Raw genomic sequence first — 16105 nt, forward strand, 5'->3', positions numbered from 1 at the left:
GGGGAAAAAAGCCCAGAAGAGTACATGGTCCACAATGGAATGATAACCCCTACCTTACTGTTCTGAGGATCCTGATAATGTAGACGTTATGGGAGCTTGTGTGCTTCTAGCAAAGGTGGGTAGACACCTTCAGGAGATGCTTTCTGGAGGGAAGATGACCTCTCAGACTGGATAAGGGCCACTCAGATTGGGGGCTATTGTAGGTTGATGTCACTATGCAGGTGAAGGCAGGTACAGGATAGAACGAGGCCTGTCATTGGACGAGAAGGAAGGATGGGTAGGAGAAAAGTTTTAGAAAGGAGAAGAGGCCAGAGTGAGGGAGCTGAGAGAACATGGTGGTGGGCGTTAAGATTCCTCTCTGCACATATTACAGGTCGTTATGACTATTCTTAAGGGATGGATGTGTGCAGGATTTTGTGTTGTCTGGATGGGCAAATTACATCTTATCAACTGGGTCAGAGGATGTTGTGTGATGTGTTCTTTCATGTGACAACTTAATTGAGTTCAAGAGAGTGTACGGTGACCAGATGCACCAGGCCCGCCATGGAATTGAGATGTGTATGCCTGGTGTGGTGGAAACCAGTCAAGAGAGCTGTGAGTGAGGGCGGGACGGCCTGACAGGGTGCCATGTTGGAATGGCTTTCAGACAGCAGGCCAGAAAGTAGATATGTGGGCAACGTGGAGCTGCTGAGGTGAATCAGCACTAGTTCCAGTGGCCCACCGGAGCCAGAACTAGCGAGAGAGCGTGACTGCCAGGGAACTCGCAGGAACTGGTTCTGCCCTTTTTTTTATTTTTACAACAGGGTATACTGTAAGAATTGACATGAAGGGGTTGGCATAAACCTCTGTACTGTGACTGAGGAGAACAAGCTCAGGACCTAGGGATGGACCCGTCTCTGGCTTTTCTGGGCTGGGTACCCTCAGTAGAAGGGCTTAGTTAAGTGGTGCTCAGTGGGGCTGGAGGTGACCTTGTGATTCCAGCCCTGGACAGGCCTGGTGAACATATGAGCTCCTGCCTGGGTGTCCTGGAGGAGGCCATGCATCTCCCTCCACTGTGTTTAGTCAGTGCAGTTCGTATGGAAGACTGCACAGAAAGCCTCCATCTAAGTGATTGGTAACCCAGAGAAGAATTGATAACCCATGCAGTTCCCCTAAACCATGTAGGTCCTAAGCCCTAAACTCCCAGGCAACAGGAATTTGTTTCTTGTGAGCATAGGTATGATATGGGGGTGGGGTGGGATGAGCAGTGATTGGCATGTATGTGAAGGTAACTTTACCAGTTCCCTCCAATTGTTTTCTTTTTATAACAATTTATTTACTTTATATATGTGAGTACACAGTCGCTGACTTCACACACACCAGAAGAGGGCATTGGATCACATTACAGATGGTTGTGAGCCACCATGTGGTAACTGAGACTTGAACTCAGGACCTCTGGAAGAGCAGTCAGTGCTCTTAACCACTGAGTCATCTCTCCAGGCCCAGCCTATTTTGCCTTTTTCTTCCACCTTTCCAGGAGCCAGCTCGGGTTGCCAGCCCCTTACCTGCTGAGCCATGTGTACCCGGTGGGTCTAAACCACACTACATGTTATGTTACATATTGTGGCCCAGTTTGAGCGTCAGAATTTTAAAGTCCCCCCCTAATCCTTGTATCTTTCTGAACAAATGCAAGCCAGTCATGAGTGCCCTGTAGGATTCCCAAAGCAGCAGTCTGACAGCTAGTGCTTGGCAGGCATTAGACAACGAACATGCCAAGAGGACTACTGCCTCCTCTGCTCTGAGCTGCCCTGGGGGCCTCTGGCCAGAACCAGCAAGGGGTGGTGGTGGGGGTGGTAGGGGTGGTGGTTGGTGGTGGTGGTGGTGGGTGGTGGTAGTAGTGGTGGTTGATGGTGGTGGTGGTGGTGGGTGGTGGTGGTGGTGGTTGGTGGTGGTGGTGGTGGTTGTTGTTGTTGTTGGTGGTGGTTGTTGTTGTTGGTGGTGGTGGTGGTGGTTGTTGTTGTTGGTGGTGGTGGTGGTGGTTGAAGGTGGTGGTGGTTGGTTGTGGTGGTGGTGGTGATGGTGGTGGTTGGTGGTGATCGGTGGTGGTTGGTGGTGGTGGTGATGGTGGTGGTGGTGGTGGTGGTGGTTAGTGATGATGGTGGTGGTGGTGGTGGTGGTGGTGGTGGTGGTGGTGGTGGTTTTGTTGGTGGTGGTGGTGGTGTGTTGTTGGTGGTGGTGGTTTTGTTGGTGGTGGTGGTGGTTGTTGGTGGTGGTGGTTTTGTTGGTGGTTTTGTTGGTGGTGGTGGTTGTTGTTGGTGGTGGGTGGTTGTGGTGGTGGTGGTGGTGGTGGTGGTTGGTGGTGGTGGTGGTTGAAGGTGGTGGTGGTTGGTTGTGGTGGTGGTGGTGGTTTTTGTTGTTGTTGGTGGTGGTTGTTGTTGGGGGTGTTGGTTGGTGGTGGTTGTTGTTGGTGGTGGTGGTGGTGGTGGTGGTTGTTGTGGTGTTGGTGGTGGTGGTGGTGGTGGTGGTGTTGTTGGTGGTGGTTGTTGGTGGTGGTGGTGGTGGTGGTGGTGGTGGTGTGGTGGTGGTGGTGTGGTGGTGGTGGTGGTGGTGGTGGTGGTGGTGGTGGTGGTGGTAGTGTTGGTGGTGGTGGTGGGAGTGGGTTGGTGGTGGTTGTTGTTGGTTGTTGTTGGTGGTGGTGGTGGTGGCGGTGGTGGTTATTGGTGGTGGTGATGGTGGTGGTGGTGGTGGTGGTTAGTGATGGTAGTGATGGTGGTGGTGGTTTTGTTGGTGGTGGTGGTGGTTGGTGATGGTGGTGGTGGTGGTGGTGGTGGTGGTGGTGGTGGTGGTGGTGGTGGTGGTTTTTTGTTGTTGTTGGTGGTGGTGGTTGTTGTTGGTGGTGGTGGTTTTGTTGGTGGTGGTGGTGGTTGTTGTTGGTGGTGGTTATTGGTGGTGGCGGGGGTGGTGATGGTGGTGGATACTGATGAGTACTCAGAGTCCTTCTTTTCATCTGTAACAAAGTCAGAAAATAGATTGAAGGGCGTGTTTAGAGACTGGCGTGTTTAGAGACTGAAATTCCTTCCTCAGCAGGCTCATTGCTTCCAGCCTGTTAGCTGTTGTATGTCTTAGGCTATTCTAAGGCGGTGATTTAGGGTGTGGTTGAATGGGTAGTGCCTAAGCCTGGTTTGTTTATAGCCCCTGTTCCTATTGAATGCAGCAATATGGAAAAAGAATCCCATACAGCGATCAAGAGAAGTTTCCTTCAATCTGGCTCCCATGGGCACTGGTACAGAATATTCAGACATGCACATGATATATGCCATATACATAGCATATATATACTATGTAATATGTGCAGGCAGGCAAAACACGCATACACGTAAAATAAAAATAAATGAAATATTTCTTTAAAAAGAAAAAGCATTTGACAACATTTTATTCCCAATTCAGCGATTCGGAAATCAAGAGTTTTCTAGGTGTGGTAAAGGACGTCTTGAGAGACCAGAACAGCAACACATTGTACCCTTCTGTTGGCTTCACGCTGAGAAAGGATGCTTTCCTTCTGAGACCACTCCCATCCCGCAGGATCCTGGAAATTCTAGCCTCTGCAGTAGGGAAAGAAAGGGAACACAGAAGCACAGGAGCATACAGGCTTAAAACCAACTTTACCCATGGATGGCAGTCATGACTGTGGACCAATCCACTTGTTGCCTCTGAGTTTTACACTTAAAACTAGGTAAGGCGATAAATGTTAAGGTTGTGTATAATTTACCACAAAAAAAAAAAAAAACATACACAAAAAAGTAGACCCAAGAAGCAACAGACCATATAGATGGTCTAATTCCCACGGGATTCCAAATGCTCCTATTCTACCTCCCAAGTTCTGGGCCTCTGCAGACGTGAGGTACGATGCCCAGGCCAGCATAAGAAGTTCTTACTCCTACTCCGCACCTCTGACATTCTTAATCTTACGTACTTTCCACTGGGAGAGGAAGACAAACAGGTAGGGTTGTTCCAGGAATGCAGGGAGAATTTCAGGGCTCATTATGCCAGCAAATTAAAGGAGGAGAACTTCCTTTTGACAGTTGCTGAAAGGGCAGAGACTCTCATTGCTTTAAGAAGATGGCCCTTAGCCTCCATTTGTAGTGTATCATGCCCTGGGCCACCATGCTTTGTCCGCTGATGGATCACTTCATTGAAGTAGCTCCCTTTGAAGGGCATGTGCCAATGATGTCTTATCAATTAGGATCATGTGCACTGAATAGCCAATTAAATTACAAAAGCCATTTTTAAAAGATTCATTCATTTATTATATATAAGTACCGTGTAGCTGTCTTCAGACACACCAGAAGAGGGCATCAGAACTCATTACAGATGGTTGTGAGCCACCTGTGGTTGCTGGGAATTGAACTCAGGACCTCTGGGAGAGCAGTCAGTGTTATTAACTGCTGAACCATCTCTCCGGCCCACATAAGCCATTTTTAGTCACTTTGCTGGTGGGAACTCTTAAGGGAAGCCAAACTATGAAGATTACTGTGTCATCTAAAATATGCTTCAAATAATCTCTCCAAATTATTGGTGATTGTGGGATGATGTCATCATATAGTTGAGCCAGGTACAGGATAGAATGAGGCCTGTCATTGGACAAGAAGGAAGGATGGGTGGGAGAAAAGTTTGAAGGAAGAGGAGGAGATGGCAGAGAAGCTGCCGCGAAGAGAACATGGAAGCGGACGTTAAGATTCCACTCTGTACCTTTACAGGTTGTTATGAATGTTCTTGAGGGATGGATGTGTACTGGGCTTTGTATGCTTAGGTGGGCAATTATATCTTATCAATTGGATCAGAGGTTATTGGATTGTGTGTGTGGATCTTGTGGAGAATTGAATTTAGGAGAGTGTGTGGGGCGCCACGGAGTTGGGATGTGTGTTTCTGCTACGGTGAAGCCTGCCTTGGGAACTAGACGGGTAGAGAGATTGCTGCCAGGCTCAGAGAGAGGCCTTCGGCAGTGTGATACGAAATGGAGCAGAGCGGGTGAGAAGCTTTGCTGACTGAGAATTAAGATATCCAGCAGATATCTTGGGGCACTGCAGTGCGGACCTAGTGGGGGTAAAAGACAGCCCTTTTTTTTTTTTTTTTTTATAATTTTAGACAACAGGTGATTATTGTTTTTCTAAAGGGCTGTCCCACTAATGGCTGTTGTTACCTGGTCACTATCCATTCCATTACATTTTGTCCTGTTGTTAGGAAGTTCTTCAGTCTGGCTGCTTTTTGTCACCGCTGGTCTGGTTAAGATGTGATACGTCACTTGTCCAAGTAGACAAAGCGTGTTTCTCATAAGGAAAGGAAGCTCTGGAAAATTGTAGACCGTAAGTTGTTTTTAAATGTGGACTTTCATTTTTTTTCCTGCCCCTTCCCCATGCCATTTCTTTCTAAAAGTATTCGTAACTTTGTCTCATTGAATTGTAGGCCCGAGAAGACTTGAAGGTCTTCTAAACAAAATGCAAATCATTCCAGGCACTGGTTGGAACTTTCAAGGTCAATGGTTAGATGCCCTTGGGACATCTAGGAAAGTGGGGGCTCTTGAAGTCCTTAATGGGTATTTTGCTAAGCTAGGTGTACGGTGGTGTACTGTATGGGCCTGTGCTCCCAGCACACGGAAGGTGGTAGCAGGAGGATTAAGAGTTCATGGCCAGCTACATAGTCTATTTGAGGCAGCCTGGGCTTCCTAAGATCTTAACTAAAATAATAATAATAATAATAATAATAATAATAATAATAATAATAATAATAATAATAAGAAGAAGAAGAAGAAGAAGAAGAAGAAGAAGAAGAAGTAGTTGTCATTTTCCCTTCTGAATGCCATGTCTTTAACACAGGCTGCTCTTTCTTGAACTTTACAGTGTCCTGCCACACACTTCACCATCCCTTAGTGCCATGGATAACACAGAGACACTGCCCTCCTCCAACAAGGGCTGCGTGATTCTTGTCTGGTGTGTTCTCACATCTGAGGAACGGATGCACGGTCCTCCTTTTCTTCCCATTATAGTGTTTGCCCTCATGTGGGCCACATCTATCCATCTGTCTCTCTGGAGCATCCCCAGTTAAAATGGCTTAGTTGTTTTTATTTCTCTGGGCTAACATGTCTCTGTCCTGTGACTTCCCCTCACCCTTGCCTTCCTTGGTAGTCTAGTCTCTTCCGTCTTGTTCCTTTGCTTTTCCCCAGGTCTCGGTGTGGCTCTGGGCAGATGGGCATCACTGAGTGAAGCCGTGTTGCTGGAATGACTGAGTCACAGCCAGTACCCACACACCTCACTCTAAGTGTGCATCCAGGTCGTCCACTGCTGCACTGCTGCTCGGAAAGTCTGCCCCATGAGTAAGAACACCTACTCAGGAGCTGTGACCTGGGTGGATGAGTGACCCGAGTCCTGTGTGACCACGCATCCAGACTTTGGGAGGCTTCGGAGGCGATGGAATCTTCTTACACCTTTTTCTGCAGGTTGTGGGTCTCAAGTGATTCTGACCTTGAAGAGTTCTCAGTGTCTGCGTCTGCACATGTACAGGGGGAAGACACATGTGCTTCCTTCCATGTTTAGTTTGCCTTGGTTACCTGTCTGTGTTCTCTTGTCGCCCTCATTGGTGGGAGACCACTATCTCAGGGGGCCTCCTCCTTCTGGAATGTCCCTGTCAGCCCTCCATGCTTCTCTCATTGGAGGGCAGGGATCATTCTGCTCCCCTTACTAATCACCAGTGCGTATAATTATGGGTTACCTGCTGGAAGGGAGACGCTCTGGTGTTCCAGTGCATCAGCTCTGTAGACGCCCATCACACCCAGTGTCCCAGAATCGTTGACAGTGGGCCTGCTTTCCTGTGGCCATTGCTTGACAGCGTCTCTAGGCTGTGTTTATACTTTGGCTGTCTGAAATGAGGCAGCCTGAGCTTTTATCTCACCTTGACTAGATGGAGGGGAAATGAGAGGTATACCCCCTCTAACTCTCCTGGCCTGGGGTGGCCCATCCTGAAGCTACATCTAGGAACCAGTAAGTAGCTTCAGAGAGGTTAGATCAGTCACCACTCCACCTGGACACTAGGATCACCGGAAATTCTAGAAATACCCTCTCAGGATCCCACACAACATTGATAGATTTTAACCCTTTGGTGGTTATTGTTTTGAACTTATTAAACGATTATGGGGGGGGCTGGAGAGATGGCTCAGTGGTTAAGGGCACTGACTGCTCTTCCAGAGGTCCTGAGTTCAATTCCCAGCAATCACATGGTGGCTCACAACCATCTGGAATGGGGATCTGATGCCTTCTTCTGGTGTGTCTGAAGACAGCTACAGTGTACCTTATAATCAATCAATCAATCAATCAATCAATCTTTAAAAAAAAAGATTATAGGTAACTTGGGGCCTGGAAGATGGCCAAGTGTTTAAAAGCACTTGATGCTCTTGCAGAGGTCCAAGGTTTTGTTTGCACCATTCACAACCACCAGTCACTCCAGTTCCAGGGGAGACAGCACCTTCTTCTGGACTCCACTGTCACCAGGCACCTACATACATGCAGCCAAAACGCTCAGACACATGAAAATAAAAGAAAATGCATCTTTGTGAAAGATTTTAGGAGCTGGGCAATGGTGACACATGCCTTTAACCCCAGCACTCAGGAGGCAGAGGCAGGTGGATCCCTATGAATTCGAGAGCAGCCTGGTGTACAGAGCAAGCTCCCGGACAGCCAGGGCTACACGGAAAACCCCTGTCCCAGAAAATAAAACAAACAGAAACAAATGAAGAGATAACAGGTAAATCTAAAGCGTGGTAGGGCTCGCACTCTGACGGTCCATGCTCTCAGTATCCACCTCGGGGTTGTTAGAAATGCAGATTATTAGATCTATCCAGATGCCAGATTGAGAACTCTGGCACGAAACAGAGCTGTGTTGCAGCTAGTCCTCCAGGAGACCCTGGTGCTGTGGTAGAAGAAGGACTGCTGTGATTAGAGGTACCGTTGTTACAAGGAGCTGCATGGTTTTATGTAGCTTGTAGTTATAACCACCAGAGCGTGGAGAAGGAATGTTCTGGTGCAGTGTTATATACTGTTGGCAATGAGGAAGGCACCAAGGAAAGAGCAGCCAAAGGAATCCCTCTCTCCTGGGCAGACGAGGCTTAGCCACAGGGACACTCTTTGGAAACTTATCCCAGCCCCTCATCTCTTCCAGTGTCCCCACCTGTCACAGATCAGGCACCTGAGAAGGTTGTATGAGGACTGGTAGGTGGGCCCTACCATTGATCGGAAACCTGTGCAGGAGGAGGCCAATCAGACATCACAACTAAGCTCCCCAGAAGATGTTAGTGGTGTAGAGAAAGAGAAAATCTCTGTCCATTGCTTTCAGAGCTGGGAAAACCAGGTGATGTCTAAGAGCTCCGAGGGGTCAGTGTCTGGGCACAACATTCAAGAACCCAAGAGCATCCCAAAAGCCAGACACAAGCCCCCTGTGCTATTTCACTTTTGGACAACTTGACACAAGCTTGGGTCAGCAACTGGCTGTGTCAGGTTGGTAGGTAGGCAAGTTTGTGGGACATCTTTTTGATTAATGATTGTGGAAAGTGGTGCCACCTGTAGGGTAGGTGCTCTTAGGGTGTGTAAGACAGCAGGCTGAGCAAGCCGTGAGGAACAAGCCAATAAGCAGTATTCTCCCATGGTCTCTGCTTCAGTTCCTGCCTCCAGGTTCCTGCCCTGCCTTTCCTTAGTGTGACAGACTTTGACATGGAAATGAATGTGAGATAAACTCTTAAGATTGCTTTTGGTCATGGTGTTTATAACACCAACACACACACACACACACACACACACACACACACACACACACACACGGACAGTGTATGGGTGAATCAGAGCATGGGGGTAGGGTCAGAGGGCTTGCGGACTGAGTCTGTATTTCTAGAACAAGTGAGAGCCTCTTTATGCCTTTGCTTCCTCATCTGTAAAATGGGCTTGATAGCGTCCACCTTACAGAGTTGGAGGTCGGAATGAGGTAGCGTGAGGCTCTTAGCAGTGTCTTCAGCATAGCAAGCATCTACTGCTGCTGTCTTTTTGCTCTTCGTTGCTCTCTGTGGAGCCCGATGGTCTAGGCTGAGTCAGGCTTGTCTGAGGATAGAATCTAGGGTACCGGTGCACCAACACTTCTTCATACCTTTGTACTGTACAGTCTTTTCTCCCGCTTACGGTCCCTCCCCCACCAGTCCTAGGGGCATAGAAATAGCAGCAGTTTCATCTTGACCTAGGTTGTGTAAAAACCTACCTCTAGGGAGCTGGGCTTTTTTTTTTCTATTTTCCATAAGTCAGGCCAGAGGTGTGCTGGGCACTGGGTAGGAGAACCTCTTCTCTAAAAGGCCCGGCTGTTCTTGCTCTTCATGACAGAAAGTTCTGAAAACAAAGCCCATTTCTGCTTCTTGCATTCTTCCTTTGTCAGGGGTGGACCTGACAGCTTCGGTCTTCTTTTGCTAGTGCTGTGCCCTCCCAGAGGCCAGCAAAGGAGCTGAGTGTAGGTAGGCACGAGAGCTTTCTCAGAGAAGCCCCTGTGTGCTTGCATCTGCTAATGTGGACCAGGAAGCTGACATGTCCCCTTAGGGCAGAGTCATCCTTGAATCTGAGCCTCTCAGCACCCCACAATTGCCATTTGTTTCCTAAAGTCAATCTAGCTGTGGCGGTGTGAATCAAAATGACGCCCATAGACTCATAAGGAGTGGCACTTTTAGGAGGTGTGGCCTTGATGGAAGTACGTCACTGGGGGGTGGGCTCTGAGACCTCAGAGTCAATCCAGGTCTCGTGGCTCACAGTCACTTCCTACTGCTTGCTGATCTGAATGTAGAATTCTCAGCTACCTCTCAAGAACTCTGTCTGCCTGCATGCTGCCATGCTCCCTGACATGATGATAATGGACTGAACCTCTGCACCTATAAGCCAGCCCCAATTAAATGTTTGCCTTTTTAAGAGTTGCCATGGTCATGGTATCTCTTCATAGCAATAAAACCCTAACTACAACACCGGTGTTATGGAATTTACTCCAGTGTCCCTGTGCTTCAGGAACTCTGGACCTCTTACACATGTCCTTCCCACCACCCAGTGTCCACCTGATTCATCACTCATTAGAGGTACAGTTCTTTGAGGAGATCACACTCCAGCTGGTCTCAGGATGTTCTGTGGTTTTCTAACACAAAACAGCAAATGCCATGAATGAATGAATGAATGAATGAATGAATGAATGAATGCAGAAGTGGCTGGGAAACAGGAGGAGGAGTTTGGAGAAGGGTGTTTCCAGAGAGGAGGACTTTGTAAGCAGAAGCACAAAGTGGGAACTTCAGAGCAGATTTCAAAGTGGAAGCAAGATGTGGAAGGAGGGACCGGCAAGTGAGAGCCTTGAAAATTCTGTCTCTTCACGCCTAGATGACAGTGTGAACAGCTCACCAGGCTTTGCTGTGGTAAAGGTGTAGGGGTGCCTGTCCAAGAGGCACAACAGTTGGGGGACTTCCTTAGCTTGGGGGCTGGGCTGACAGACAGCAGCAGTAGGGAAGCCACACCAGGTGGAGGATTGTACTTCATTCTTGTATCAAGTCTGGGTGGGTGTGGAGTCAGATGAGAAAGCAGGCTTGGGTAATGGTCCTACACTAAATCACCAGGCATCGCTAGAGCTGACTGAGACCTATCTGACTCCAGCAGCCCTAGCCTTTTACTTCTCAATGAGAATACTCTGATTTTGGATTGGGATATGTCAGCAGTAAAGGGACATTGTGTTTGTAATTCTGAGTGCATTCACGCATGTGATCTGGTTTGAGCCCATCTTAGTCCATTCCAGGGTCTGAAACAAGATGCTATAGACTGGCGGCCCAAGTAGCAGATCTCTGCTTCTCATAGTTCTGGCTACCATGAAGTCCAAATCAGGGGGCCAGCACCCATGTGGCACTGTATCATCCCCTGCCCTATCTACAAGACACTCATCCTGTCCTGAGGTTCACTGCTCAAAGGCCATCCCACTGACATGGTCAGTAGGCCAGGAACCGTAGGACCAGGCAGTCACGCAAACGTTAGGCTCCGTGGAGGAACCACCACGCTGTTTCCTTCTGCCTTCTGCCTATGCTCACTTAGACAAACCTTTTATTCTCCTGCCCATCAGGAATAGGTAGGTGCTGGCAGAAACATCCTCAGGGTCCCTTGAGCTGTGTCTCTGGGTCTAGCCTCTTTACGGGCAGTCCTCCATGCCTGGTCTCTGCTGCTTTTCTTCTTAAGGCACTTGTATTTGACTGCTGTGTCTCTTTCCTCACATTCCCTCAGCCCCACGATGAGCTATCCTGAGATCCAAAATGCCTTAGAAAACTTTGTGAAGGTCCCTTAGTCAGTGTTGAGATGTGAGGTCATTTTCAAGGACATCAATGACACTTGGAGCCTGAGCCCAAGAGTAAAAACCATTCACTTCCCTTCCTTTGGGCACCGTGCCTCTTGGAAAGGATCAAGGTTAAGTAGCACTTGATGAGAAAGAAAGGTCAGTCCTTTGTCTCCTTTGCGACCTTCCCTTTTTTGCAAAGTTTTTTTTTTTTTTTGAAGCCTAATTCTTGGGAGTAACCTTGTCCCTTAATTGCAAATTCTAATTTTAAAGCAAGCTCTGGCCTCTTTCTTCCCAGACTCATTCTACTGTTTTGATTGGATTTCATGGCTAGGAATTAAGATCCTTTTTTGTCTGTTGTTTTCTCCACGGTTAGTTATCATGGCTAACGGGTGCTTTAGCGAGATCATAAACATGCTTATCCCACTAGAATATCAATAACGGCAGTGGGTTCTCGGTGAGAAAGGCTGGATAGAAGGACCCCATAAGTCCCTTTTCCTCCAATGCTGTAGTCACATAGCTTTTCCTCACAGTAAATCCTGAGGGAAAACAGGATGTCTCTGGAGAGCTGGGAGTTTGACAAAGTTAGTTCCGTAGACAGAAGCTAATGTACGCTCAGCAAAGTGCACTTCCTTTTGGGTATCACACACCATGGGAGCCCACAAACTTAATACAGTTATAGAGAAGGGACTGGTTCTCCCTGTGACTCAGGCACAGGGCTGAGAAGACCATCTCACTGTAGTGTTGATCCTACTGGGCAAGAATAAGACCACTACTCTAATATCTGAGCCAAATACTGGCCAGGATGATAGACACTGACCAGGTCCTTACCCAGGATTCCCAGAGTATGACACCAAATTACCTTAGGCTTATAAAGTCAAAACCCACAAGTTCTCTCACCTTTGTCTATTGGGCAAGCATATATCCGGATGAGTACTGCCTGAGTACCTCCCACCTTACTTGTGATCAAGCAAATCTTATGCACTTGGGGCAGCCAACCTTGTTTACAGAAGTGAAAACACATGGCTAGCTCTCCCATAAACAACAGCCCCAGCATTCCAGGAAGCTACCTGTCCTTCTGCAAGTGGGGCTTATGGGTTAGAGGCGTTTTTGTTTGTAGATCTCTTACACACAGTAATTTCAACTTAAAACATGACTTTAACCCTCACAACAGTCCACAGGGAATACCTGGATGCTGTGTGGGAAACTGTAACAGTGTGTAACATCGCTGTAATAGAATGTTGAACCAAAACCCAACAACAAACAAAAGTACAAAGAGAAAAGCCAAATGGTACTCTGTTGCTTCGTGTGACTGAGATAGGTTTGAAACAATAACCTGTATGTTGCCTCTGGCAGTGAACAGGAAATGACAGTGTAATTAAAAGCAAAGGAAAGATAAGTGCCAAATTCAAAAGAAAGGTTAGCTCTTGGGGGCCACAAAGAGGTCTGGAAGGCCTCACAGGAACAGCAATGGATTCTCTGAATTTTTTTTAAATAGTTGTCAGGTATGTGGATCTTGATTATACTATATTTTTTAAATGGTCGATTTTGTAATTTTAAAATCTGTCTTTAAAAGGAGGCAGAGCCTTTTCCAAGCCACCTCTGCTTGGCTATGGCTTTTAAGTTTATGGAGTTATTGACTAGATCTTCAGGAACTGATGAATTTGACATTTGTTTGTCCCCCAGGTTCCATTCAGGTTCTTGGTCACGGCCCTTCACCACCTTATGGTTTTAGCACCAGTGGAAAACAGGAGGACAAGAAACCCCACGTTTTGCACTTCCTTGGTGCTTAAAAAATAAGATGTAGGCTGGAGAGAGGGATGGCTCAGTGGTTAAGGGCACTGACTGCCCTTCCAGAGGTCCTGAGTTCAAGTCCCAGCAACCACATGGTGGCTCGCAGCCATCTGTAATGGGATCCCATGCCCTCTTCTGGTGTGTCTGAAGAGAGCCACAGTTAGTGAGTTATGTTATGTGAGTACATAACATAAAATAAATAAATCTTTTTTTAAAATGTAAGAATTATGCACTAAGAGAAATCTTTGCTTTTTTTTTTTTTTTCTTTCTTTCTTTTTTTCGAGCTGGGGACCAAACCCAGGGCCTTGCATTTGCTAAGCAAGCGCTCTACCACTGAGCTAAATCCCCAACCCTCTTTGCTTTTTTAAAACACATTTTGTTGTTGTTGTTGTTGCTATTGCTGTTGTTGTTGTTTTGAGACATGGTCTCACTATGTAGCCTGGGCTAGCCTGGAACTCTGAGAACTGCCTGACTTCTGGGATTCAAGGAGTGCACCACTATTCCTAACGGAACACTTTTATTTCTTGGTCAATTACAATTCCAGTGGCCAAGTTAACCAAGGCAAATTCAATTCTGGATAAATTGGTTGAGAATCCCCTGCCAGAGTAAAAGAACAACTAGGGGTAGGGGCAGGGCGTTCTCGAAGGCTGGTACGCCATCTTCTTCGCTTCAGTGTCCTGCCTGCTTGGGGGATCTTGTTCTAAAACCAGCCATCTCTTTTGCATTAACAGCATGGCCGGACCCCCTTGCATCTCGCTGCCAATAAGGGTCATCTTTCTGTGGTGCAGATTTTGCTGAAGGCTGGCTGTGACCTCGATGTACAAGATGATGTAAGTAGGCGTTCCCTCCGGCGGGCGGAGCAGGGTTGGCCGGGAGTTAGTGTGGGGTAGCATCCTTCGGTGCCGACGTTGGCAGTATGAGGAGCGAGGGGGGAAGAGTGCCAGGATGGTTTTGGCCCTAGCCTGGTCCCTGTGCTGGCAGCAGCTTTCTTAGGAATACCTGCTGGGAGACCCATTCTCAGCAACACACTAGTTTGCTGGAGGCTCCTCCACTCTGGTTCTCCGTCACTCCGTTAGCATTTGAGCTCAGTCTCTAAGAGCATTTGTCTGTGTCTTAGGACAAAGGACACTGGTAGTTGGAAAGACCCACTCACTAGATGTGTGTCTGACCTCACTTACTGCTAAAGCAAAGGTGAAACTTAAACCCATTCCCCATCCCCTCCCCTCTTTTAATCTTAGTTTCATTTAGTTGGACGTACCATTCCAACTAAAAGGGGAGAAGGGATTTAGAACGCAGGAACAAGGCCTGCAGAAAGAGTTCTGTGCTATTACTGAGATATGACTCCATCAGCTCAGGGATGTGCCGGGACAGGACTCACCCTGGAGCCTCCAACATCATGTGTCAGGTCTGCATCTATGAGCATTGGCTGAGTGGGACTGCACAGCACAGAACCCTGTTCCCTTGGGTCTTTGGAGAAGGTGAAGTCTCTGAGGAGTGAGGGTCCTCCAGTGAGTTATAAGGAGAAAGCACTATGACAGTATGATTGGGAACCATTTTCAGGAAGCGTTTTTCTTTCTTTCTTTCTATATATTATTTTATCTGGATGTTTTACCTGCGTGTGTATCTGTGCACCACAGCACGCCTGGTGAAGAGGACATCAGATTCCTCTTTCATTCCCTGAAACTGGAGTTATTTACAAGCTTTGAACTATCTACAAGAATGCCAATAAATGGTTGTGAGAGCTGTGGGTGCTGGGAATCAAACTCGCACCCTTTGATAAGAGCAGAAAGTACTCTTAACCACTGAGCCCGCTCACCACAGTACGATTCTGACAGATAAACGTTCTGCGAGTAAAACAGCATCTTCCAGCATATGACCTTGTAATAACTTCTTCCAGATTCACTTGGAACAACACTAGCTAGAATATTCTTTGCAACTCTGTACAGTATCCTAAAACCTGACAAACACATTCACAAACGACTTGGCTACGTAGCAGGTTTGAGGCTAGCCTTGAGTATGTGAGACCCTATCTAGGGGCAGGCAAGCAAACAGGTAAGCAGGTATGTGAACTGGTCTTATGCATGGGCAGAGGATTTATCAGCGTATCATACAATCTCTGGTTATACCTGAAGCCTACTGGGTCACTAAGGGTGCTATTCTGAGAAATGTTGATTTAGCTTTAAGCTTTTGATTTTCACCTGGGGTGATAACACTTTACTTTTCTACGCTGTCACCAATATAACATTCCTGACCCACATCTTCTCCTTAGAGGACTGATGGGAAATACAGGAAAATAAATGATCAGAGGAAAGGTAGGGCCTCAAGTTGCTGGTACAAGCTTGTTGGGATAACCTAGGCTTCTCTTTGATAATTAAAGTTCTTGCTTGCCACTGTGGCGAGGTCACAGTGCCAGGCATGCCAGCCTATCCAACCAAATTCCAGTCTCAGGTGCTGAGTCTGAGGCTTGCCATGGTCTTGTGCGGCAGACCCTAGGCTGATGTTTCTGGTATGGAAAGGGAACAGAGCAGCAGGCATGAATTCTCACAGCGAAGCCCTGGTAAGCCAGGGCAGGAGGAAAGCCAGCCCTGTGTTTAGATAAAACCCTGCTCTTATCTGAGCCATTAGGGTCTTTTACATCCTCTCCTACCCTATATAGACGGTGCATACCTTGCTTCTCCATATGATATGAAATACTGTAACAACAGCGTGAAAGGTGGAGGCAGGACTGAGGTGACACCCACCTGTTTCCTGTGTACTCACCATTCCTGATGACAACCAGCGTTGCAATATCGACAAGAATGCAAATAAATTGCTTTATCATCATTAAAGAAGAGCGGGACCTAACAGTGGAGGGGCATGTCACTTTAGAAGTTCCCCATCTCGGAGGTGGATAGAAGCACATTGACTATATAAAGATTTACTTCTAACTTCATATTCTGCAGATACTGATCTTTATGGCATG

General features: G+C 47.3%; 1 protein-coding gene across 2 annotated transcripts in view; it reads left to right on the forward strand.

Annotated features, from left to right (window-relative positions):
- The window catches only part of Ankrd6 (ankyrin repeat domain 6), a 142577-nt gene that overhangs the window by 95605 nt on the left and 30867 nt on the right, over positions 1 to 16105 (forward strand). For both annotated transcript variants that reach the window (XM_032904838.1, XM_032904846.1), the window contains exon 3: positions 13875 to 13973. In XM_032904838.1, coding sequence (XP_032760729.1) covers positions 13875 to 13973 — 99 coding nt within the window. The remainder of the gene's footprint in view (positions 1 to 13874; positions 13974 to 16105) is intronic.

Source organism: Rattus rattus, chromosome 1 (assembly GCF_011064425.1).
Source record: "Rattus rattus isolate New Zealand chromosome 1, Rrattus_CSIRO_v1, whole genome shotgun sequence".
Taxonomy (NCBI): Eukaryota; Metazoa; Chordata; class Mammalia; order Rodentia; family Muridae; genus Rattus; species Rattus rattus.